Below are 27,713 nucleotides of genomic sequence, written 5' to 3' on the forward strand. Positions count from 1 at the left end.
GGGGAACGCATATCTCTCGTTTTGTCTATTAGTTTGTTGTTTAACGTCAATTGATTGATGCCCATGATGTTGATCACTGGATTGTCTGATCACGGGACTGACAGGATTATGTACAGACTGCGCCACACAGCTTGAATATTGCTGTGAGCATGCACATGGAACAAATATCGAGGATACTGTTTATCGATGACTGTTCATCGTTTGTGTAGGTTGGGCTTGACTGCACTTTGAGTGAGTTTAGTTTTATGCCGCACTCAGCAAATAACCTAGCTGTAGGACTATGTGAATAAGCAAGTCTGGACCAGACCACATAGTGAATGACATCATGAATGTCCCTTAGCCGCACCAGAAACCTGTTATTTTGGGTTCGAATCCCCCTCTGCTGTGATCATACCACACCCATTCTTTGGCGATGATTTCAGCAAAGTGGAAAGCTCCTGCTACCAGCATCAGCCGTCCCCATTAACCTCAGTAACCCATGCTTTCCATGAAAGGCTGCTATGCTTGTCGGAAGAGGCTACTAACGGGATTGGGTGGTCAGGCTCGCTGACTTGGTTGACACATGTAAACGATTTCCATTTGCGCAGTTCGATGTTCATGCTGTTGATCACTGGAAAGTCTGGTCCAGACCCGGTTATTTACAGACCACCGCCATATAGCAGGAATATTGCTGAGTACCAGTGGTTAGAGCGTTCCATTGTCACACCGATGACGCGGGTTCGATTCCCTACATGGATGCAATGTCTTGCCCCGCCCCCCATTCTTGATATTGTTATAAACAACATGCGCTCATTCACGGACACCACATAGGTGAAGTGATACCGTTTCAGCTTTCAGAGCCACCGAGTGATTATTCGACGACGATGCCTCATCAATATAACATTTGCCTTCAGGACTAATTGCGAATTGGGGATGCGAACCCCTGGTCCCCCTTCTGGTGCTTTTCATAGTTGATTGGTTAACGGTTTAGTGAAGTGGGAGACCAGTTAACTACACTATGCTTATGATCACAGTTTAAATGCTAACAGGAGATAGAGTACTAGTATAAACCAGGTGATTATGACTGATGGGGATCTTTCTTATGTTGATGGTAAGGTACCTAATAATTGACTGATGGTTGGAATCTTCTGATGTAGGCACCTCCTGGAGTTTCCTTGGAGTACTTTCATGATTGTAGTCACTTCAGAATGTTCACGTGTATTAGATGAACAGGTGCTTTAGATAAACCACAGTAAGAGGGAGAGAGGGAGAGAAAGTGATAGAGGGAAGGGGGGGGGGGGGTGGCGGGGGCGTTGAGGTTACTGTTGGGCAGAGTGGGTGGGCGTCTCTGTAGGGTTGTGGCTGCATCGAATGAGTAATGCATTTTGTCCCTGAGTCTATGTAAACACATGACACGCATATGAAAAAACGATGACAAACACACTACTTTTTAAACAAGCAAACAGAGAGCTTCAACTGCACGGTCCTCGCCTAGTGTTGGCTGGAAGGGGGTAAGTGAAGGAAGTCATGTGAAGAAACCTTCACTACCCAAGTAGTGTATATTCACTTGAACGCCCTAACATACAACTAGCACATTGTATACCTAAGTGCAATTCTTTGGAATGAACCTTTGAACATTGACGCACGCAGCTCAGAATGAGAGCGCGAGAGAGTTCAGGTAACAAGTCAATTGACGTTAAATAATGCTGAGCATATCCAGTTTCAAAAGTTTCATGCTCCTCTGTGGTGTGGAATAATTTGCGGTACAAGTATATATTTTATTATTATATTATATTATATTATATTATATATATATTATTATTATATATATTATATTATTTTATTATATTTTTATATGTTTTATATATGCTTTGTTTGTTTGTTTGTTGTTTTGAAATGTATTTCGCAGAGGAATATTTTCGGTATCCTACAAAAACTAACCCCACTTTTAATGGGTAGTGTAATTGTTCACTGTTACATGTTGCACTTTGTTACATTTTTCTATTATGTGCTGGATATTTCAGAGGTCGTTGCACATTGCTCATAGTCTGCACAGACGTGTCTCAGACTATCGGTGGCAATCTGTGCTTACTTATTCACTTGTAACTTATACAAACAACTATAATGACAATCTTTAGCCTTTTGTAATGCCGTATTGCTTTACGCCGCATTCAACACTATTCCACACGAGTCAAGTCAACTTGTAAACAATCACGAAAAAACAAACCGCAAACGAGCGTTATATTTAGTACTGCGTAGGCCCTACGTAGGAGATACTAAGGAGATTCTAAGTCCTACGTAGAAGATAGTATGTCCTATGTGGAAGATAGTATGTCATTCGTAGGGGATAGTGACACCAAACAATTTTCACCGTGGCCCTACTACGCTTCCGTACAGATTATACTTTGCAATCAATTTTGTACGGAAATATCAGTGTTTTTATTCAATCTCTATATTGCATTTTTGTTGGAAAGACACATGTACTTGCTGTGAATGAGTAAAATCTTGAAGGGGTGGTCTCGGCTATGTGGCAAAGCTCTAAGGTCAGGAAAGCTTTAGCATTGGAATACTTGATCCTGTTTGGAGATGTTCCTGTTGTCTTTGTTCATGACTGATGAACATGACAATGGGCACTCACTCAGAGGTCGTAAGGACAGCAGTGAACAGTGTTTCCGTCACAAACATTAAATGAAGTGAGCGGAGCACCACTTGGTTTCCTATTGCTCAGTTCACAGTCCCTGAACCACATCATTCTTTCCTACTGCCTTGCCCTCCCTGCAAATCTTAAACCCCAAATGAAGCAAGTCTAGATGCCCCCAGGTTCCCGAATGTCCCAAATCACTTTGGCTCCTTTTGGGCATGTTAGAATATAGATGACGGTAATTAATGAAATTGATAGAGCAGTACGGATTGGCTTACAGGATAGGATACGATGCTACAGTGTTGAGGATTAAAGGAGGAATATTAAGGCACTGTTTATAATAGCAAATCAAGTCAGCTACATGGTACATAATTAGTCAGCTGGAACTAATTTGTGTACGAGCAATTACTGTCCTAAATCGCCAGTCATCGAATTAACGTTGCATTCTACCCTTGAGAATCATGAAATGCAACCAGGTAATGATCACAGCGTAGAAAAATACACATTCTTTTTAACGTGAATAATAACGGCTGTATCTATTGATTAGCTTCGTTATGTTCAGTGATATTTCCTGATTACAACCGTCGTTGCGATAACCTTATTAGTATAGTAATGTACATGGATAGATAGTAGCGCAACACACAATGCCTTGCATGCAACCATCACCCATACCAGAAGAACACTTACAGGAATACCCAAGACTCTCATGCGCAGACTACAGGGAGTCCAGAATGTCTGCGAGAGTAATGGGACACGTGACAGAAGCTCTCCAAGCCCTGCACTGGCGACCAGTACACCTCCGTTGTCAGTATGAAATACTACCTTACACCTTCAAGGCCATGCATGGTACTGCTCCAGCATACCTACAGAAACACATCTCACCGTATAATCCTCTCTATTCACAGTACCTAGACAACAGACGGTTAGGTACGGGGAGAGGTGCTGCCACAAGACAGCAAGTACCTTTAAATATGGAACAGTCTCACAGTCGGTCTCAGAACAGAGCCATCATTCACCAACTTCAAAAGAACATTAAGACGTATATGGTCTAAGCTCAATGGCCACCAGTTGACAGTGAAGCGCCTAGGAGCGTTGTAGCTCACATCAAATAGGGTGCTATTATAAATTTGGTACATTACATTACATAACACAAGACATCTCCCCTGAGCAAAGATGTGCTTACCTGTTTGTTTTTCATAATGGATAACATTACAGAGGGTAGGGACTGGCTTGGTTTTAGAATGGTGACTGGTAACCCATGTTTTTTAACACATTGGTCATGGGCATCCCCTCCGCCCTGTACTGACTTGCACGAAGCGATCCTAGCCCTACAATGATTGTAACTCCCATTCTCCAACATAGGCTTAAGACAGTCGTATCGCTAAGATTGCTTTGTGCAAGTGGGCCCTGATCCTTGTTTTCATGCTCCTTCTGTGCACCCGACCCAATCCTTAAATATTACGCCCATCGCTATGTGGAGCCAGTTCCGTACATATCATGAATACAAATTGCCATTTACAAAGTTGCAAACTGTAACTCATTATATTTGGGATTTATATTTCTAAATGCCATTGTGTATACATAGATTTCGGTCGTGGGAGCCGTGCTAGTTTACGCGAATCAAAGGGATCTACAAAGTCTGTGATCTTGACCTTCCAGTTGTCTGACTTCCATTTGTCGTGAAGTCGTGGTGGCTGAGTGGGTTAGACGGCTGAATGTGGGTGCTGGCGATTATGGCTCGAATCCCGCATGGTACTCAAGCAAACAAAATTACTAGAATCTATACTTTACTGACAAGTATTATCCCAAGTTCTGTATATAACAGTAATTTCACACCGATTTGCCGCGAACCGAATGAGTTCGGGCGAACGTCTGCACACTATGCAACACAGCTTCGGCTCATATTAGAAATTATTTTCACGAGTGTAAATACAGTTCAAAGTAATCATAAATTGAAATACTAGTATGTGAAATACACGATAATGTAATCGCGAACAAAGAAGGAAAAAACTGCCTATTCGTGAATAATGTTGAATACATCAGACAATGTCAACAAAGAACAACAAGGAAAATAATAAACGTCAAAGTTGTCATTTGGATGTCGTTCGGACATATCGTTCCATATTCTCACTCTCATGGCCGGTAAATCATAGACACTCTCCTCCTCATCTCCATAAGGCGCTCTTTGTAGGAGGTGGTGTATACCATGCTGAAGACGGGTATCTTGCTGTGGTATGGTGAATACAATACGAGAAATAGAGTGCCATGTATTCTTCTTCAAAAGGTAAGATGTCACGTCAATGCTCGGGTTAACCCTATTCCCGAAACGTCGCCCCTCAAAATCAAGTTTTGTTTGGCCCTGTTCTCTCACAGTCAAAACGTTTGACTTATTTGTGTGTGTGTGTGTGTGTGTGTGTGTGTGTGTGTGTGTGTGTGTGTGTGAGAGAGAGAGAGAGAGAGAGAGAGAGGTTTTTTATCTATTTTTATTTATTTATTTATTTATTTATTTATTTATTTATTTATTTATTTATTTATTTATTTATTTATTTATTTATTTATTTTTGTTTTGTTTTGTTTTTTTCATTTTGCTTATTTTGTTTTGTTTTTTTGTGTTTGAATCTGAAAAGCTCAAGGCGCCCTGCGGCTCGGCATCGTGTCCACTATGGATGCCATTACGTCTCCTCTCGACCTGTCACTGTCTGATGGCTTCAGAATGAATTAGCACTATGTCGGTTTTAGATATTTTCCAGCAACACCACAACAGGGGACATCAAAATGAGTTTCACACATTGTGTGAGTGAGGAATCCTACCCGAGTCCTTGGCGTGACGAGCGAAATTTAACCACTAGACTATCCCAAATGGAAAACTTATTTAAGCCGCATCATTAACATTGCAAGTCAGATCAAACATACCATTGGCAAGGTAATTTTATACAAATGCACCGTTAACTATCAGAAAACACATTTTACATTTGTAACAGAACATACTGATATGTAAACGCGTTTATTTTTCAAATGGTGAAATTCACTGCTCAATCGTTTCTAGTAGAGCCAGAGTGTTATGAGCCAGTGGGTTTATCCGGGGAGAAGTGTTGATCGTTACTGGCAGCAAATTGATAGAGAAGCTGGCTTGATTACCCCCTTAACCTCGCGGGTTCCAGACCTCCGCTGTGTTTGTTAACAGTTATCTTCTCCGAAAATAGCTACACAGTCCGAGGAGGAACTTTCCAGGAGTTTCACTGTACCTGTATACACGTGGGAGATCTGAGCAGTTCAAGGCCCTTATTCTCTCGTTCACCTGCCATTCGCCACTATTCTGCAATACGATTCGTATTGCCCCGGAATAACACAAGTTGGTCACTAAACATAAGTTAGTCACGAAAGCTGACTAGCGTCTTCGCTACTTACACTTACACTACTTACGTATTTTATCTCGGCGATCACATATTTCGAACAGTTCAGTTCATTGTCTCAGAATCCCTGTTTTTTACCGATAAAGCGTTTCTGTACGAAAGCCTGTTCGTGCCATGTGCATATTGCTGGAATAAATCTATTCTTTAGAAGCGACAATTATTATATGAATTATTTTTTATCTTTTTTATTCGATTATTTTCTCGGTACTTTCAATTTCGAATTTTTTGTCACTGCGTCAAATGTTTGTTCGTTATGTAAATCATTTCTAGTTGTCTTCGTTAAGCTGATTATTTTCTCGTATTTCTGAAAAACATTCGTTCTCGTTACTCTGTTACTATCTTAGCAATGTCGATTTTTTTATCGTTGTTTCAAAGTTATTTTTAGGGAAATATTGATAAAATAACTTACAAAATGGGATTTTTCGTTTTAAAAGAAAAAGAAACAATTATGCTTGTAAAGTGGATGGGTTATGTTTTCGTATGTATAATTATCAGGCTGCATGTATAGCGCTTTATTCCGTACACATGTATGCTCGGAGCACGACAGGGAGAGTGAAAAGTACATGCCAGATAAGCATAGGTGGAACCTAAGTGCTTGTTGAATAATGACGTCTTAAGGACAGCATCATTCAACGATGAATTGGGCCACCGATGGTGAAGTCTTCAACTCACTTGGAAGAGTATTGTAGAGTTGTGTCGGTACGTTAGGGAATGATCGGCCTCCGAATTTCAATTTTTGTTCGCGGATTGACAAGATTGTATTGTGAACATGAACTGAGTCTATTGGCTGGATGATACTCTCTTGGAAGAATCGGGTTTGATTTATTATTTCAAATGATATCATTTGTGCGTAGAGCATTTAAAGTTAAAGGGCAGATAATTACAGGTGATGGAATCGCAGTCTGTTTCACTGGGTCTGTTGCGCCTGTACTAACCCTCTGTCAGTGTCGTTAGCGCAGCCGCAACAGACCCAGGGAACCAGGCTAATGAAAGGGCAGATAATTACAGGTGCCTTGTCACGTTTCGATGGTCTCGTTACGACATGCATGGTCGTCAGTTCGTATGTTCACCTTTTCGAGAGCGCATGTAAATAGTTAAGAAACGATATCATGAAATGATGTATTTGCAATGTATTAGTAATTGTGTAAGTTATTGTAAGTAAATAAACGAAAACTGTATCCAGTCAGTAAGAAGCTATGACTAAGTTAAATACAGTTGTAAATATTGACATTACTGCTGTTCCTGTTATTTCATGAAATATTACTTGGGGAACTATGTTGCTAGAATCATAAATCAAACTCTATTTGACATGCATGTGAAGCAGTATGAAAGCATTCATATGGCATGTATGTAAAATCGCTGATCGCATTCGGCCGCACTCATAGATCATTGAAGTAAGTATCCACTTAAGGTGCAAATTTTGTGATCTAAACACTTTGCCCGGAAAACAATTTTGTGATCTGAATCTTGTCTATGCTAAGGTCTCATCCTAGTCTCTCATATACACCATCAAGCAAATGTTTTCCAGAAAGCCCATGCAAGTCTAGATTTCCACAGTGTCAGAAAAATGAAGAAAGTATCTGGGATCCTTTTCCTTATATAAATTAAACTCATTCATTTTTAATATAAACTGTTTTACATGTGAAATATGTTCATTTCAGACACTAGTTTTTAGTTCAGGTTTCATCCCATAACTGAGTGTTTGAATCTATTAACTGCCAGTTTTTGTGTTGTAGAAAAGGCCTTCAGCAACTCATGCTTGCCAGAAAATAGCTAACAATGCCTGCCTTAAGACTCGCTTACTTGTTTAACACATGTCGCCGTTTCGCATTTGAGCACATCTATGCTCATGCTGTTCATCACTTGATTGTCTGGTCCAGTCTCGATTATTTACAGATCGTCGCTATATACCTTGAATATTACTGAGTGCGGCGTAAAACTAAACACACTCACTCACTGTTAAACCGTCGTGGCACGCTTAACACATTAACTTATCTCATAACTTTAGTGCTTGAATAAATACAAATAATATCTATAGTGAAGTAGTATATTAAGTGAGATGGAACCTTCAGATCCTAAACCTCAGGAAATCTAGATCTATTCCAGTCATAAGGTTTTATTACAGGGAATGTTGGAATGAAGGGGCATCAATTTGGTTCAGGGACATTCGTAACTACTAGTGTCATCCCGGCAAGCCGGTAGGTCACGTAAAGAGGTAGTTACGAATGGTTCAGGGACTGTGAGGCAGTCTGAGGGAAGCTTTAAAAGCATTCACGTGGGTCAAATGTTGCTCGTAAAGGATGGCATAATTAATCCATTAAAATCCGCGGGAGAGAGTGAACATCGTTTAATGTGACGTAAAGAAATCTTTGCTAATCTCAACGTCTTTGGGATCAAGGCACACGGAACATGGTCCCACAAGGGAAATTCACAACATGAAATGAATTAGGCTTATGATAACGCATACTGATGATATCTTTGATGAATCTATTTTCAAAAGGATTAACGATATAAACACATTCATGTTTCAGAGATACCCGTAATTCAGTTCAGGAAATCTTGTAGTTAGATACAAATTCATTATTTCATTATCCTGATATATCCATATATATACATATTGTTTTTGTACTAAGGGCGGTAACTCTTCCCTTGAAATGTGCAGTTATTATGTGCAAAATGTGAAGACAGAGCCAAACTCTCAAGATATCATTTGTCCCCATTTTTGAACAGGAAGAATTTGTGGATATGTAGTCGGACACATATGAAGATCGGTGGATCATGTTCCCCACCTTTTGGGTATTACAGATATCAACAATCAACACAAAGACATCAACAATCAACACAAAGACATCAACAATCAACACAAAGACATCAACAATCGATACAAAGACATCAACAATCGATACAAAGACATCAACAATCAACACAAAGACATCAACAATCAACACAAAGACATCAACAATCGACACAAAGACATCAACAATCGGCACAAAGACATCAACAATCGATACAAAGACATCAACAATCAACACAAAGACATCAACAATCAACACAAAGACATCAACAATCGACACAAAGACATCAACAATCGACACAAAGACATCAACAATCAACACAAAGACATCAACAATCGACACAAAGACATCAACAATCAGCACAAAGACATCAACAATCGACACAAAGACATCAACAATCAGCACAAAGACATCAACAATCGACACAAAGACATCAACAATCAACACAAAGACATCAACAATCGACACAAAGACATCAACAATCAGCACAAAGACATCAACAATCGACACAAAGACATCAACAATCAGCACAAAGACATCAACAATCGACACAAAGACATCAACAATCAGCACAAAGACATCAACAATCGACACAAAGACATCAACAATCGACACAAAGACATCAACAATCAACACAAAGACATCAACAATCAACACAAAGACATCAACAATCGACACAAAGACATCAACAATCAACACAAAGACATCAACAATCAACACAAAGACATCGACACAAAGACATCAACAATCAACACAAAGACATCAACAATCGACACAAAGACATCAACAATCAACACAAAGACATCAACAATCAACACAAAGACATCAACAATCAACACAAAGACATCAACAATCAACACAAAGACATCAACAATCAACACAAAGACATCAACAATCGACACAAAGACATCAACAATCAACACAAAGACATCAACAATCAACACAAAGACATCAACAATCAACACAAAGACATCAACAATCAACACAAAGACATCGACACAAAGACATCAACAATCAACACAAAGACATCAACAATCGACACAAAGACATCAACAATCAACACAAAGACATCAACAATCAACACAAAGACATCAACAATCAACACAAAGACATCAACAATCAACACAAAGACATCAACAATCAACACAAAGACATCAACAATCAACACAAAGACATCGACACAAAGACATCAACAATCAGCACAAAGACATCAACAATCGACACAAAGACATCAACAATCAACACAAAGACATCAACAATCGATACAAAAATATATTTATATTCATTGACGACATCTTTGATTTTTTGAGAAATTTAATGGTCAGAACTGAATATATTTTGAATTTAATTGAAAATATGTCTGAATGAGTGAAATATATCTTACACAAAATACTGATATTAGTTGTGTGTTTGCAGGTACATTTAAACATCTCTCAAGATATACTGAACTGAATTTTAATATGATTATGTACTATGAGGTGTTAGTAACTGATTATGACGAAACATTTTCTCGACACCTATAATCGTTTTAAGTAATCTGTATTTCTGCTTTGAGTATCAGAAATTGAATACATGTATCTTCGATCATTTACTGATATCTCATGTCCTTCAGATGTAATGCCTATATCTTTAAAACGATAGAAGATACTATTTATTTCTTAATATACATGGGACGGTGGGGTAGTTCAGTGGTTAAAGTGTTCGCTCGTCACGCCAAAGACCCGGGTTCAATTCCCAGTTGGGCACAGTGTGTGAAACCCATTTCTGCTGTCCCCCGCTGAAATTGATCGAATATTCATATACGCGTCGTACAACTAAACCCACTCACTCACGTAATAAACATGAAAACGACATGCCATGCGAACACACCCACAGCATAACAACATTCTCTAAAATCACGAAAAGCGTGAAAACTGCCCCATAACAGAAAAAAGTGTTATAAAAACCGTCCTTTCCTTCTGGTGGCAAGGGTTTGGGAAGAAAGTTGGAACTGTTTATGTAGGAATAGAGGACTCGAGAATAAACTTGTCCACGCCACTTGAAAGAGAATCACGAAGTATCGCAATGATTGACAAGTGCTTACCGCATGAAATGGGCACTCAGGTAATAGCCTTAAAATTCGACCCTGGGCCCCGCAAACGGCTTCATGTTTACTTTTCATTTCGTGTCTTTACTAAATATTCCTCTCCGGCTGCAATCATATGCTTGCACTTGATGAAGCTTTACTCGCCCGTGGTAATCTTGTGTAGCAAATCATCGCGGTATTTTCTTCTGTTCTTAATCCATCAAGTACCCCCGTAAGAGGCGACTAACGGGATTGGTATGTCAGGCTCCCTGACTTGTATCCCAATTGTATCATCGTATCCCATATGGGTAGATCGAAGCTCATGCTGTTGATCACAGGATTGTTAAGTACAGACTACTATTTAGAGACCGCTGCCACACAGCTGGACTATTGCTGAGTGCTGCGTAAAACCAAACTCGCTTATTCACTCACGCATGACGGACGCTCCTTAACGAGCCATCAGGAACGTGGCTGTATTATTTCAAGTATTAATGAGTACGGCAAGGTTTGAAGGACGCTTCATATAATAGTGTTGTTACGAATGCGTGCAGTTTTAATGCACAATAGACTTTTAACTCGGGTGGAGTTACCTCCCTTAGTACCTCAGCTGGGCCAGTTTTCATTTAAAACTGTCTTCCTGAAGTCAGTGTGCTCGGTAACAATGTTAGTATCTACACCGAAACGTCGCATCCATTGCAAGAAAAAAGTTGCATATCCATGTAGAAAGTATCCCTCTTCATCATGCCAGCTTCTCAATGCCTCTTAAGGGTGTTATAGTCTGTTCACAGTGAAAACGTACCGATGAATTTTTCTTTACACAAAAATGTAAAAATCAAATAACGTGAAATTAAGATAGCGAATCGTCATCATTTTACCTTGCCATTTGAACAACTTAGGATAAAATTTGTTTAACAAACGATCATAGTTTCAAATCGGTTTGTATATAATTTACATTATAGGGAGACTAGTAGGCCCACTTAAAGGTACGTTTCACAGCTTGGTCTAAAACATGTCCACTCACGGAATATCACTGGCACAATGTATTACACTGGGAACAGTGTTACTCGGTGGCTACATTGCAACATCCACTGTAAGAATGAGTGCATGAAAAAAGTGTGCCCCATAAACATGTAATAATTATTAGTTTTGTGCAGCCTTAAATTGTTATCATTCTCGTGGTGGTGGGGAAAGTCTAGTGGTTAAAACATTCGCTCGTTTCGCCGAAGACCCAGGCCTCAATATACAATGTGTGACGTCCATTTCTGGTGTCCCCCGCTATGATATTGCTGTAATATTACTAAAAGCGGCGTAAAACCCAACTCACTTATCGCACCAGGTATCAACCCTCGACCCCGATATCAGCCCCCTCGCCCTGATACGCGGACGGTGAAACGAGAAATGCTGTCATTGGCTACTACGTATGCCATACAGTCCAGAGTAAAGGGTCACTCCTGTTATTTTGGGGTATCGCTTCAACTCGGATAGAACTCACGACGTGGTAGCTATGCTGCATTTGCCCATATACTCTGACGTCTTTCATATGTGTCTTTCGTCTTGGCATATTTCATCCAGACACATGCAGCGATAGGAGTATAATATCTGGTTTCTTGTGTAACCGAGGACTTCAGCCGTAATATATTTCTTTTTTCCTTCGCGCCGGAGAGAGAGAGAGAGAGAGTGCGTGTGCGTGTGCGTGTGCGTGTGCGTGTGTGTGTGTGTGTGTGTAGAAGCTGTATCCTGGCGTCCCTAAGCCTCTCGCATGTATTATGCATGCGAACCACAGTGTCTATTTCTCCATCTTAATTCGTATTTAAGGTCATTCACCTCAGACTTTCGTTATTGCTCTTGAGTTAAGGAAACGTGAACGGTGTTTTATTTGTGAATGTTGTTGTTTGCATAAAACAGTACGGTTATAAATTATTTTTCTAACTACGAGACAGCTGGCACAGATGCAAGGGACAACTGTTCACACGAAATACGGCACTTGAGATAACATCCGAATACCTCATGTAATCTGAAAGCGTTGTGCAGTGTCTATTATACTGAGACGAATGACCACATATAGTATGGTAACAGCTTGGGGATACTCACTAAACAACGCTTGCAGGGACAAAAACGACTTCGGAAATAATATCCAGTTATTCTCATTGGAAAATTATGTGTACAGTGACACTCACAGGAGACAAAATAGTGTCACATTTAATGCACAAACTCTAGATTCATGATTACATTTTGTGGCTGTGACACGAGTTTTTTAGATTTCTGTTTTCAAATTTACATTCTTTTGTATTTAGGTATATCATCATTGTTGTGATTTAGACATTGGTTTGGGTTTTTTCTTTAATTTCTGTAATTATATTTTATTTGGTTGAGTTGATTGGTGATGGTGGCGTTTCTGGGGTAGAGTGGGGTTGATGGTTTTCTCCTTTTTCTAAGAGGCGGGGGTGGGTGGTGTGGTGGAGTGGAATTTAAATATTTTAATATAAGCTCTTTTGAACATCACATGGAGTAGAATAATCTATGATCTGTTTGTTGTTTATGTTTCAAATATTACGAAACTAACAGAAATACATGTGTGTTGATTTTCCAACCACACAAGCATTGACCGAAGTAATATCCATGGCAACTGTGTTGTGTCGACATGAGTTTCCGATGTGTCGAGTGAGTTATCATAAAAGGTTATCAAGGGCAAACTTCCATTCACGAGTGAAGTGCTCACGATACAACCTTGTTCGTCAGTTGTAGAGTATCTCAGGTCACCATGAGGTTAGGAATGAAAATACACACGATCACGATCACGATCGTAACTATCTTGCAGGGGGGGGGGGGGGAGTGGGGGGCACTGTATAATCTGTAAAAACATTGGTGGGGGTGGGGGGCACTGTATAATCTGTAAAAACATAACAGTGGGGAGGGGAGAGAGAAGAGAGGGGATGGGGGTGGAGAGGCTGCCCATCTGACTCCTGGGCTACCTACGGCCCTGTATAAAGCAGGTTATACATTCAATGTAATATAAAAATGTGTATATTTTTAAACATTAATATTAAATAATTAGAAATATCCATTTTGGTTCACTGAAGGAAAAACGTGATTTTTTCGTCTTCGCTTCCCCTCTAACAATCCGTAGACCCCACTCAGCTGCAAAAACGAGTGCATGTTGTAGGCAGCCGCTGAAGGTGGGCGCCATTCTTGTAACAATGATGATTCACCTTTACGTCCCTGTCCAAACAATGGCAGACGATAAGGGTTTTTTTTATATAGATATTCTAAATCACTAATCCTAATCCTATATTAGTTACATAATAACAATTATTGGCTTCATTTTCGGTTGATCTAATCATTTTTCGTTACTGGAAAAAATAGTTATTCACATCAGCGTTTAACGTACATAAAACCAGTGTGGTTGAAGATATACACATTGCAGGCATGTTAATGCCTACTGACAATGCAGTAAGTGTCTGTGTATTGCACACAATATTCTACACTTTTGTTTAACGCCACATCCAGCAATAGTCCGGTCATATAACAACATTCTGTAAATAATCGAATCTGGATCAGTCGATCCAATGTTTGGACCATGGATAAATTGTGTACGGCTTTATTACGGTACTGTGTATGTATATCCATCAATATTTATCAATTATACTCAATAAATGTGCTATCCGTTCATAAAGAGCGATTCAATATATGTGCGAAAATTTTCAATATGAAAAAGTACCATCTCAGTTGACAGATGTTGAAACCTCTCAAGCGTAGAGACGAGTTGTTTTCGCAACACTGAAGCAAGATTGTAGACACTGGTGGTTTCGGAAATGTGCGTACGTGCGCGCACGCGCGCGCGCGCGCGTGTGTGTGTGTGTGAGAGAGAGAGAGAGTGAGAGAGAGTGCGAAAGACTGCCCATCCTCTGCTAGGTATTACCAATGTCATGTGTCAAGGTTGTCGAAACGTTAGTTATCTTTGTGCCACAACGTAATTAATAATAACGCTACAAATGTACGTTGAGGAAACCTTATGCTTTGGGCTCCTCACAACTTTGTAACAAAGCGTTTTGTCACGATAGAGTTTTCTGTAAAACGTTTACTTTGACAAGCTTTCTTCACTATTCAGCTACTGCTTTAGAAAACACACGACCAAAGCAAGATGCATATCGGTGAATAAACATTAAAGTAAATTTGTACTTTGTACCGTTTCTCTCTTATCTTGTTCACTACTGGAAACAATAGCCAGCTGTTAACGTAAACAGAAGATTGCCACAACTACGTAAGCACCAAACTTCTATAACTTGTAACGACGTAGAAAGGACTTTTCGTAACGGTATGAGAGCGTAAATGCGAGTCCACTGACTGACGTAACAACGGCAGCATAACGTGGTGACAAGGCGGTGATGATATCACTGTGAGCATCCGGTTGCGCAGATGGAGAATGCGCAGGTCATCGTATGGGCTGGCCACTTTCAGTCTTAGTTCAGGTGTGTCTGATGTCTGGCCAGTCTTGCTTGGTGCGTCTGATTATGGTCAGCCTTGTTCAACTAAGTGTTCGTACACTAAGCCCCAATCAACGCCATTCCAGTGGTGCGTTCTGACTCCACTTAGAATAATCATGGCATTTTGATGTGTGCCTTTAATATGTATACCACTAATATTCTCAGTCAAGTGTGTGTTATACTTCTGAAACATAACACACACGTACGATTTATCAAAATCATGATACTAGTATTCGTTGCAAACAATGTTTTGCAACTTGCAAGTCACAATCAAAACACTTTTGAAAATAGTCTTTACTTTGTCTTTTGGGGAAATAAATTCCCAAACACCAGCTGTGTACTTTCTTTTGAGCGTCAGTATTTTACTTTGATATATTTAACCACACATGTAACGGATTTCAACTCTCATGATCTATTAGACATAAGAAAGTTACAGCTGCTATTTAATTAAAGTATCAATGTGCGTAACCTGAGCTTTGATATTCCAGCCATCACTGAAGTATTTATTGTTATGTCTTTCGTTAAATAAACAGCCACGGAGATTACTCTTGCATGAATGCACTTTGTGACTGCGTAGTGCGACAGGTGGGCTTAATTGGATATATCTACATGGATCATTGTGTGTTTATGAATTTGTAAAATCAATATTTCACTCAGCTGAAACAACGCTTGTTGTTTTCGTGCTGAGATATGCAAGAGCTCTGAAAAAGGGAATGCTTCATTGAAAATGGACTTTTGTGGGAAATAACACTTTTTTCCACCCCTTGGCCTGTATTATTAATATTGTCATGAGCGAAACAACAATTAGGGGAATTTTTAGCAAAGAGCAAAAATATCAGCAACAAAGAGTGAAATATCAACAACAAAGAGAGAAAACATCAACAATAAAGAGGGAAAATATCAACAACAAAAAGTAAGAATATCAAAAACAAAGAGTAAAAATATCAACAACAAAGAGTGAAATGCCAAAAACACAAAGAGTCATAATGTCAAAGACAAAGAGTGAAAATGGTAGCATGTTCAGGCATAATTCGAGATGAGATATTTCATCTGAAAAGCCGACTGACCATATCGTGTCATCTATCCATGCCGTTGTTCTTTTTGTCAATAGTAATTTCATTTCTCTTGCGCATACATCAGTAAATCAACCCCACATGTTTACATTTCTTGTAAATTATGTTGCGATTAACGCATAAAAGAGCTGACATGCCTGATCAAAGGTTAAACATTTATACAGGCGGTACTTTTCAGTTGTTTGATGACGTCATAACAATGCCTGCTGTGCAAAATCTCATTGTTTGGCTACATACGCCTGAAGTGGACCGTGGCTAGACTAGTTTGTACACCATACACTATTTCAACCCGATATTATTTACATCTGTCTCAAAATTGCTGTGGAGAAGTTTCGAAAACACGCTGGTGTTAAACTACTGGTCAAGCTAAAACTTCAATTGTTACTACATCATTAAATGCCTGACCAATGAAGACCCGGGCTGGGTTGTCAGGCTCGTTGACTTAGTTGACACGTGTCATCGTATCCAAGAAGCGTAGGTCGATGCTCATGTTGTTGATCACTGGACTGTCTGGTTCAGATTCAATTATTAACAGACCGCTGCCATATAGTTTGAATATTGCTCAGTGCGGCGTTCAACAACAAACCAGACAACCAAGCTCTAAATGACCCGATAACATTTCAGTATTCAGGATGATCGAGACCGTGGTGATAACTCCGAGTAATATTATCAGATGGAGGTATCAGTACTTATCTACTGACCCACATTCGTGACATATTTTCCACTGCAAGTTTGTCCGAGTTCGGCCATCGAGTATGTATAGTCATTACAAAACATGGCGATAACTCGCCGCAACTCTTAATGCGGTAGATACGGGGTTTCACGAATGAAGTTTATTAATATTGATATAATGTAAATATACTCAACAGCTTAAGAAACGCAAGTCTCGAAAGACATGAGAACTCATAAAGGTAAGCCTGCGTGTTTATGCCTTCTATTTATAATTTTGACAAATTTCTTTTTTTGTTCAGTATACTACGAAAGTCAAGGTTTTTCAACGTCTCATTATGTGAGACAGAAAAGTATATCCACAGCTAAGAGAAATCACGACTGTGTCATGAACATCGATGTGATAATGAACCACTATCAAACAGTGATGATATCAGGTGTTCGTGAAAAAATATGCGCATCCTGCCTTAACTGTGGCACCTTGACAAATACATGCAAAGACAAGTCAATTATTCATATTTAAAAGCTCATGGTTTAGGTCAGAATAGGGAAAGTAAATGACACACGAGTCGTTATATGTCAGATTCTTGCACTTTTTTCTTTAGATCGTCCATTGCACAACAAATTGTCCGCCTACCTTTAAATGCAGCACCACAAACTTTGAAAACGCGTCATAATACCCTTACGATATTGTAGGCCATTAGGGTTAGGGTTAAGTTAACCTAACCCTAACGTCCTCAAGAGAGGTTCTGGTGCTTTATTCTAAAGGTGTTCCAAATTGTCGGATTAACGAGGACATCCGATTAAATACATGAGACTTAGTTACGTTTATTCAATTTACTAACAAAGCGTCGGATAAAGCCAAATATCGGATAAATGGAAAATATTCCGAAAGTATTCAAGCCATTGCCACACACCGTAATGACGCTGAATTACCTACTGGTTTGTTGACATGAAAGAACATTCTTGCTAACTGATATAGTTCAACTTTGAAACCGTCTGCATGACCGTCCTGCTATTATTGTATACCTCATTATCCTCTCTGTAGATCTACTGTGATTAAAACCACAACTGTCTGAAATCGATGGTAATCCCTTGAAGATCAAACTGCCGCGTTTTAAATACATTCGGACCACCGGATGTTTATGCTTCCAAAAGGGAGTGAACCCTGTTTATCGAACGAAGAGACTAACTGTTCACAGTAATGTCCTGCTGGAAGCACGATACGATTTTTTCAAATCACTGGATATATTACGGACCCCTAATTTACTTAGGTAATTATTTCTTGTTACAGAAAAATGTGAAACTCTGAACTTATTACTGTAAGATGTTCAATTGCTGTTCTCGGCATCAATTGAAAGAACCCTCCGGTCACTATTCCCTGCACTGCACAAATAATATAATTTGATTGTTATATATATCCATAAGACCTGATTTCTTGTAATTTTTTGAGAAAAAAAGAATTTTGTGGGAACTGACCTAAATAATGTAAGACGGTCATAGAAATCCGCGTACTTCATATTACATCAATCTCTGTTATCTCGTGGAAGACAGATTTTTGATATTTTTGATGTTATGTATCCCCATACTCACTAAAACTCTTATATATCTAAATCAACCAATTGCAAATGTTAAAATGTTGCGAGTTAGATATACTGCTTAGGTTAATGTTACCATTTCATACCGAGCGGATTTAAACAAGCATATACTAATATCTATCTATTTTATAAGGACTGTTTGCTTCAGAAAGGCATGAAACTTTGAAGAAAGTTACAATACTGAAAACATGGCAGTATGTTTTAAGGCAGTCAAAAGCTGTTTGAATGGTCCCCAATAATTGTATCTTGTATTAAAAACACCCGTGAAGACTCCGGGCCATAGAATAGGTCTTCAGTAACCCATGCTTGCTCTGAAAAGGCGAGTTAGCTTGTCGTAAAAGGCGACTAAGGGGATAAGGGTGGTCACCTGTTGACTTGGTTGACACACACTAGCAGCGCTCAATTTCGTACATCAACTGTTACGTAATATGTCCCGGGAGTGCCTGGTCCAGACCTGAATATTCACAGGTGACCCTTGCTCGGCTGCAATATAGCTTAGTGTGGTGTAAAACGGTATTTATTCACTTGTCCACGTTATAGAAATGTGTCACCATAGTCTTGTTCTGTTAAATGGAGTAAGTACTTTATTTAAAATGGATCATCATGCGATACGATGAACGTCTATTATAATGTGATTGTCTCATGTACTTACATACAGGATTACTGTTGGAAGTTACTCTGTCCAGCTTGGCATAAGATGGTCGTACAGAGTCTCTTTTATGCATCCTTCACTATACAGTTAACGGGGCCCATGAATGAGTAATTAAGTTGATGTCTCCCTACTGTAGACAGCATAATTTCATCGCTCTTTAAGGGTCTAAGAGCAGTAAGTGCTGTTAAACATTTCACTTGAAATTATCCTGTACCTTTTATCTCTTTGTGAATACAATACGATAGTTTCTTGATTGTTCTGTATGATGTTTTCAAATCCATATATTTGCATATTCTTTTATTTACTATATAAGATGTTACAAAACTACTGTTTTATCCATTTTTGATTGTCTTTTCTTTACTTACTCTCTGTGACAAAATATGATACACCTGTAGAATGATCTGTCATTGTAGAAGCGAAATGCATTGATGTTTCATATCTGTTCCCTTTCCTAGACATGATAATGACTAATTCATGCTAAGGTGAAATGCATTGACAGACAGTATCGACTAATCTATGTAGAATCGAAATGCACTGATACAAAATGTTTGTTTCACCTTTTTGACGGTTACATGAAGTCAAGCCCAAGGTTTCAGAACAGTCTTGCTGTTTTCAAAACTTCTACTCCTGTATTAACTAATTATCTTCCACTTTTGATTTATTAAGAAAACTGGGTTTTAGTTAAACTTATTACTTCTGGGGTAATAAGTAGCAATTAGGCGGATGCGACACACGCAAGTTGCATTATGCGGATTTTTTTTTTACTTGCAAATAAACTTTAAAAACATTTCAGTGGGCAGATACAAATGCAGTTCGGATGTTTTGTATGTAGATTTAACACAGCAGAACTAAGTACTCTCTCTTTCTCAAACATTACGCTTCACTTTGACAGTGGATAACAAAATTAAAATTGTATCAGCAAACTGTAGGGGACTAGCCGACAAGCAAAAGAGAGAACATTTGGAGAAAGCGTATAGCATCGGTTGTATGTCTACAGGGTATTCACATTTCTGAGAAGGACGAAAATGCTATGAGAAATGAATGGGGCTTAAACTGTATTATAGCTCCTTTTCGGTCAAATGCTAGAGGTGTTGCAATGTTGTTTAATAACGTGGTTGATATTAGTATCGATGGTGTAAGGCAAACCTTAGCCACAGTTTACAGCCCTAATAAAGACAAACCAAGCTTTTACAGAAATATATTCGACCATTGATGCATTTGATAATGAATCTATCATTATCTGTGGCTACTGGAATGTTGTCCTTGACCCAACTGTTGACCTTGAGAATTACAAACAAACTAACAATCCAAATGCTAGAAATATAATTTTAGAGAAAATTGAGCAGTTCAATTTGATAGACATCTGGCGTGATCTAAATGATAATACGAGGAAATACACTTGGTGGAAAAGAAATCCTAGACAGCCAACCAGACTAGACTTCTTTCTAGTCTCGCAGGACGTAGGTAACATCACTGCAAATGCTCAAATTCTTCCTTTATACAAATCTGATCATTCAGCTATAACACTTACTTTCACAAATAACAAAGAGGAAACGGTTACTGGATATTTAACACCTCGCTCCTTCGAGATGAAGAGTATATAAATATACTTGAAACATTGCTGATGAACATTAGAGGTAAATCAATCTCCTACAATACCTTCTTAAAGAGACAGAAAAAAGACAGAACAAAATATCTGGAAGCTAAAATAATTCATATTGAGGATACTATTTGTAATAACTTCCAAAACATTAACGAAGCTCTTCTGACAGAGCTATCTAAATATAAGTTGGAACTGCAGAAAATTAAGGAACAAGAGACCAAAGGTATTCAGATCAGAAATAGAACATTGTGGCAGGAAGAAGGAGAAAACCTACAAAATATTTTTGTAATCTTGAAAATAGAAATTGTATCTGTAAATCAATGAATTGTCTTCTATCAGATGAAGGTGGGTTAATCAGTGATCAAAAGGATATTCTGGCTAGGCAAAGACATTTTTATCAAGAGCTACATGGTGAAAAAGATAGTAAGATAGACCACAATATAGTTCTAGCTACACGTAATGTTCCAAGCCATCCAGCAACCTTGACAACCTTGAAATTAGAAAAACCCATTAATAGGAGTGAAATACTGAATGTTCGGATGTCGATGAAAAATTATAAAAGTCCTGGTATCGATGGATATCCAACAGAATTTTTAAAACTTTTCTGGAATGATTTGAGTAAATGGATTCTCCGTTATATACATCAAACATTTAGAAATAACAATTTAACTTTAACCATGAACAGGTGGATAATAACCTGCATACCCAAGCAAGGTAAGGATTGAAACCTGCTAAAAAATTGGCGCCCTATATCCCTTTTCTAAACCCTGTGTATAAATGATTAGTGTCTGTATCACTAATACACTGAAATGTACGCTAGACTATTTAATACAAGAAAACCAGACTGGTTTTATTCCAGGTAGGTGCATTAGCGAAAATATAAGGCTTCTGTATGACATCATTTTTGAGACAAGAAAACAAAATCAAAAGGTCTCTTGCTATTAATTGATTTTGAAAAGGCATACGATACTGTTTCAAAACCTTTTATCTATGCTGTCATGTAAAACTAACTTTGGATTTGGCACAAATATACTAAAATGGATCACTCTTTTGACAAATAACGCGACGTCATGAGTCATTCAAAACGGCCACCTATCAGACTTATTTTCTAATTCAAGAGGCTGTCGTCAAGGTGATCCAATTTCACCGTACCTCTTCCTCTTTGTTGCTGAAAGTTTAGGCATTAGGATTCGTGAGAACAGAGATATCAAGGGTTTTGTGTTGAATTGTAAGGAATATAAATTAGGTCAATACGCAGACGATACTCAACTTTTCTTGGATGGCACTGATACTAGTCTCAAGGCTGCTATAGACACACTGTCTCTATTTAATAAAATTTCAGGTTTGAAAATTAATGTGGAAAAAACTAAAGCAATATGGCTAGGGTCTGTGGTCAACAGTAAGGATATCATCTGCAGGGAATACACGTTAGACTGGATTTCTGAAAATTTTGAGGTTTGGGGTACATTCTGAATGCCAACCTGAAGGATCTATGGGTCATCAATACTAAAAAGAGACTGACTTCAATTTCGAAGATTTTAGGAAACTGGCAAAGAAGGAATTTTACTGTAATGGGGAAAATTACTGCTATAAAAACTCTAGATCTCTCGTCTTTGGTTCATATATTTACGACTCTACCCAATCCACCTGAAACGTTTATTAAAGATCTGGAGCAAAGGTTCTTCTCTTTTGTATGGAACGGAAAGCCAGATAAAATAAGAAGAGTAACACTGAAAAAAGACTATAATGAAGGAGGATTTAGGGTGACAGATATTACCTCTTTTATTGACTCACTCAAAATAGCCGCCCTGAAAAGATCTTTATCTAGAGCTAACTGTAACAACCCCTGCAACATTCCTATGAGATCTGTATTCCAGTTAGGAGCTAATATTGATCAGTTCATGAAAGTGGATAACCATATTGGCAAGATGTTTTTCAGGCATGGAAGAAATACAGATCTTCTTTCAAAATTAATCCAGATGATTTTCAGAAAATACTGTACGAACCGCTATGACTGAACCATCAGTTTGCAGACTCCTCTTTTTTTATATTTATAACTGGTTTAAAATGGGCGTGATCATAATAGACTATTGATAAATATTCCCTGGACTTGGAGAACTACAATAAACAATCATAAAGTCGGAAACCAAAATCTTGGTATCGATGAAGCGATTTTAACGTTGCTTACACCCTTCAGAGGTTGCAGAAAATTTTATGATAAGCTGATTAGAACAGATAAATTACCTGAAGTTTGCAAGAAATGGGAAATTTTAAGAAATATTTATACATCCTAGGACTCTATATTTCTAAACTATAGAAAGTGTACAAAACTCTTAGATTTTTAGTATAGATTCATTCATAAAGTTATCTATACAAGAAAAGAACTGATACAAATGAAGATAATTGATAATGACTGCTGTACATTCTGTAAAAAAGAATCTGAAAACATTGTACATGTTTTTGCATCTTGTGATACTGTTCGGACCTTCTGGAATGACTTAAGTCTCTATATTAAATATAATGTTAATATTAACATTTTATTCACTGATTTTGTAGTATTATTAGGGATTAACACTGGTTACTATTTTGTTAATAATATCATTCTTGCTGGAAAGAGTTCATATACCTAGCCAGTATAATTGAGAAAAAGCGTACTCTGGACAAGGTTTATGCGAGTTTAAAAACCTGGTATTAATCGAAAGATACATAGCCAGGAAAAATAACACTATGACAAATTTCCAGCAAAAATGGCCCACGGAATTAACACTACAACTGGCAGCCTAGCTATTTGTTTCCACTGTGCAGTATACATTACCCACAGCATGTATGTAAACGGTGCTATCATCTGACGTAACTTTCTGCCCAGTGTACCTGCCATGTTAATGTCATGTTGGCCACGCCTGTATTACATTATATTATTACATAAACGCCATGTACCCTGAATGTACCTTTTCACTCTGGACGTTTTGAGAACTATTTTTCATGTTTTAAATGTATTGTATTTGAATATGTATACAGAGCCATTATGAAATAGAAATATATTATGCTAATGCCGTGTCAATACCTATGTACACCTATATTCAATTACTGAGGTAATTATGTAACCGCCTCTCCGAAATGAAGACTGTCTACACGTTTTAGAAATATATTATGTCAGTAGCGCTATAGCATCCTCGTACATCTATATTCGCACATAATGGGAATTGCATTTGTGTAACAGCCTTTATGAAATCATTATCGCTCATATGATTTGGGTAACACACGGTGCAATTACTGTTATAAATCTCTTGTACATCCATATTCTTGTTTGAAGATGTAACTATGTAACTGCCTCACTGAAGTGAATAAAATATTATAAAAACAACAACAACAACAACAACAACAACAAAGAGTATACATTTGTGAACATGCTCAGGAATAAAGAGATTCTTTTTTCGATCTAAAGAAAAAATAGTGCAAGAATCTCACATATAACGACTCGGAAGTCATTTACTTTCCCTATTCTGACCTAAGCCATGAGCTTTTAAATATGAATACTAGTAATTGACTTGTCTTTGCATGTATTTGTCAAGGTGCCACAGTTAAGGCAGGATGTGTATATTTTTTCACGAACACCTGATACCATCACTGTTAGATGGTGGTTCATTATCACATCGATGTTCATGACACAGTCGTGATTTCTCTTGGCTATGGACACTTTTCTGTCTCACTTAATTGAAAAACCTTGACTTTCGTAGTAATCCTGCGACGTCTTGTTTTTAACACCACTAGTCTAATATATTGCAAGGTAGAGGCCATAAAATATTCCAGTGTAGATCCACTTTCATCAAACGGACTAACCCTGTTAGGGCCATAACGTTCTGTATGTGCGGGCTTGCTGTCACTCATTAGAATGAGTGAATGAGTTTAGTTTTACTCCGCACTTAGCAATATTCCAGCTATATGGTGCACACATTAGAAACGAATCACCAACAGTCAATGAACAAGCTCGATTCAAAGCATTCATGATGCTTCATTCACTAGGTCCTGTCTCACCATCAGCATTTATGTACATAAAAAAATCAAAATATGATCTTACAAATTAGGGCAATGGGGAGGGATGATTGAGTTTGAACATGACATGCAGGGGATCTCTTACTTTGTCCATGAAATTTTAGGAGAGAGTCATTCCATTCACATCGTGCATGATTCGCCATAATATTATATTATATTCCACCTACACCCTCTTACCACAAATTATTAACAGTCTCGTTGGTTGAGTTCTCACATGTACAATGACTTAAATATGTAGGAGTTTTTAAAAATTGCATGACAGAAAATCTCAGTAATGTTACACATCATATCTGATTGTACACAATCACATAAGGCTTACACAACTTGCACACACAATTTATGAGTCAATCGTCACTGACACTTCGTACCACGGATAATACCAAATACATAGCAAATTTTACCACCTTAACGCAATACTCATGAATGAATGAAAGAATGAATGAATGAATGAATGAATGAATGAATGAATGAATGAATGAATCTCTTTATTTCCTCCAGACTGCAGTCCGAAAATCATTGTAGACATATACATAAAATAGGTACAGCAACATCACCACAGAAATATATCTACAATACATTCATATAGTCATATATAACTATATCATATGTACAAAGAAAAATAATGAAAGGTCTAGAATGCAAGGTTTAGAGAGAGAAGCAATGAATATAAGTACTAGTATTTACAGAAGAGGACAGTCATGCATCTCCATGACATTTCATCAATATCGTTAGTTATTGGTAGTTCACCCCCAGAAAACTGTGACAACATTTCATCTTCAGATAATAGTTCTATTTGTACATAAACATCCACATCGAGGAGATCTATGAGTTTTGAAAAGAAGTTGTTTCTGATGTTCATATAGCGTTCACAGTTCAGAATTATATGGCAGTATCTTTTGCAGAGTTCGCAGTATTTTGAGAACTTTCCCCTTGAGCTGATTTGTACACAAAACAGTAATATATCTTTAAATTGTTGGTAGAAATACATCAAACAATACAATCTATGTACACCAAAGAAAGTGTGGGTCAGGCGATATCAATTCGTGTATATGTATAGTCTTACACACACTTGAGAAACCCATCGTTCAGTTTCAGATTCATTTATACAACTAATAATTATTCTTACATGGAAACCTTCCAAAATCTTGATAGTCACTAAGATACTGAAGAGGTTGTATTTGAAACTGCTTTGAATAAGGGTATCACATATATTATGTGAGGCAGCTGTTCTATTTTGAAAGGTAGCTAGATGTCCACAGAAAATATCTTTGAATGAAGAATTACACTTGCTGTTACACAGCTTGCCAAGAAATAAAAATCTACATTTATCTATATATCCATCCATGCTCCACAATCCAAGATTACCTAGGACTGAAGCAGAGGACAAGCGCTTACCGAAGCCCTGAATGCATCTGGCGAAATATCTCTGTGTACTTTCAACCAAATCATAATCTTTACCTCGAAGAATGGGTAAAAGTTCACAACCGTAAAAGTTTGTCGGAAGTATCATTCTTTTCCATATGTTTAATACGGTGGAGATCTTTACTGTTTAAACCAAGACTTTTCAGAGAATTTACAGATTGCCGTGCTTTCTGAGAGTATGAACATTCTCTAGATTTAGGGGACAGATCAGACGAACGTAAAATGCCTCCATACTTGACACATTCACTTATTGGTATGTCTGAGTCATTGGTATGTCTGAGTCACCATTTAAAGAAAAATACTCAGACGTTTCTTATATTTGCAGAAAATGGCACAAGTGCTTTTAGAACCGTTATACGTTAGACGCCACTTACAAGCATAGCTCTAAATAGTATCAAGTGATGACTGAAGACAGTTTGGAGAAGTAGAAGCAAGTGTTGTGTCGTAAGCTAATAGAATGCATAGAATACTAGTGCTACGTACACAAATGCCATTGTTCAAATGTATAAGTTCACATATCGGAACAGAATTATTCACTGTCAACAAGTTCAACAAGTTTAAATTCTCATGGTCGCTAAAGACCAACGATCGCTTAACCACAGACATTTACACTAAATAACATGTACGTTTGATAGAGTCGTACTCACTAGCTGGCCGAATCGACATATTCCTTTCTCAATCAGTTTGTCCCAGGTGAAACTCGTAGATGACAGGTGATACTGATAGGTATACACGCTTGAAACAACGAGCGCGTGCGGATGGTGAGAATCAACAGGTAGGTCTATCCCCCTCCGCTGTACGCTCACAGCACAACGCGGAACAATAACACTGTCTCTTAGAACACTCAACTTGCACGTGTAACAGCGGTAACGCTGCACATCAATCAGAGGAAATTACAATGAAGATACTTCCGCCGTAAATCATGTGCAGGAAAAACGTAAACAGAAATCACGTGACACACTGGGTTACCACATAAAGGGCGGGGAACGGGTGTGCATTTAAGTCTAAAGTTAGATACGAGGGGGGTGTCAATAAGTTTTGAACCTTGCATAGAAAAACACAAAATATTGGTATGAACCACATTTATTTTTCAACATAGTCCCCTTGTGAGTCAAGACACTTGTTCCATCTTTTCTGCCAGGCGCTGATGCCATCTCTGTAGAAGGCGCATTTTTGGTCCTCAAACCAATCCTCAGTAGCAGCAATAAGCTCATTATCTTCCTGAAATCTACGACCACGCAAGTGTTTCTTGAGATTTGGGAACAG

General features: G+C 38.2%; 2 protein-coding genes across 2 annotated transcripts in view; one reads left to right on the forward strand and one right to left on the reverse strand.

Annotated features, from left to right (window-relative positions):
- The window catches only part of LOC137295933 (transmembrane protein 121B-like), a 52,954-nt gene extending 25,808 nt beyond the window's left edge, over positions 1–27,146 (reverse strand). Inside the window, exon 1 of the mRNA XM_067827519.1 lies at positions 27,095–27,146. The gene's annotated coding sequence lies outside the window, so the exon portion shown is untranslated. The remainder of the gene's footprint in view (positions 1–27,094) is intronic.
- On the forward strand, positions 3,352–10,196 carry LOC137297208 (putative uncharacterized protein DDB_G0282499). The gene is made up of 2 exons (XM_067829221.1): positions 3,352–3,547; positions 8,839–10,196. Exons 1-2 carry the CDS (start codon positions 3,352–3,354, stop codon positions 10,194–10,196), a joined length of 1,554 nt encoding a protein of 517 aa, XP_067685322.1.
- Positions 27,147–27,713: the final 567 nt, after the last annotated feature.

The sequence above is a fragment of the Haliotis asinina genome, chromosome 9 (assembly GCF_037392515.1).
Source record: "Haliotis asinina isolate JCU_RB_2024 chromosome 9, JCU_Hal_asi_v2, whole genome shotgun sequence".
In the NCBI taxonomy this organism is placed as follows: Eukaryota; Metazoa; Mollusca; class Gastropoda; order Lepetellida; family Haliotidae; genus Haliotis; species Haliotis asinina.

Excerpts from the sequence above, each read along its gene's own strand:
- LOC137297208 (XM_067829221.1), top strand. The coding sequence starts at position 3,352 with ATGTCTGCGAGAGTAATGGGACACGTGACAGAAGCTCTCCAAGCCCTG. Across the intron at positions 3,548-8,838 it reads CCTAGACAACAGACGGTTAG|ATATCAACAATCAACACAAA; the intron begins GTACGGGGAGAG and ends TGGGTATTACAG.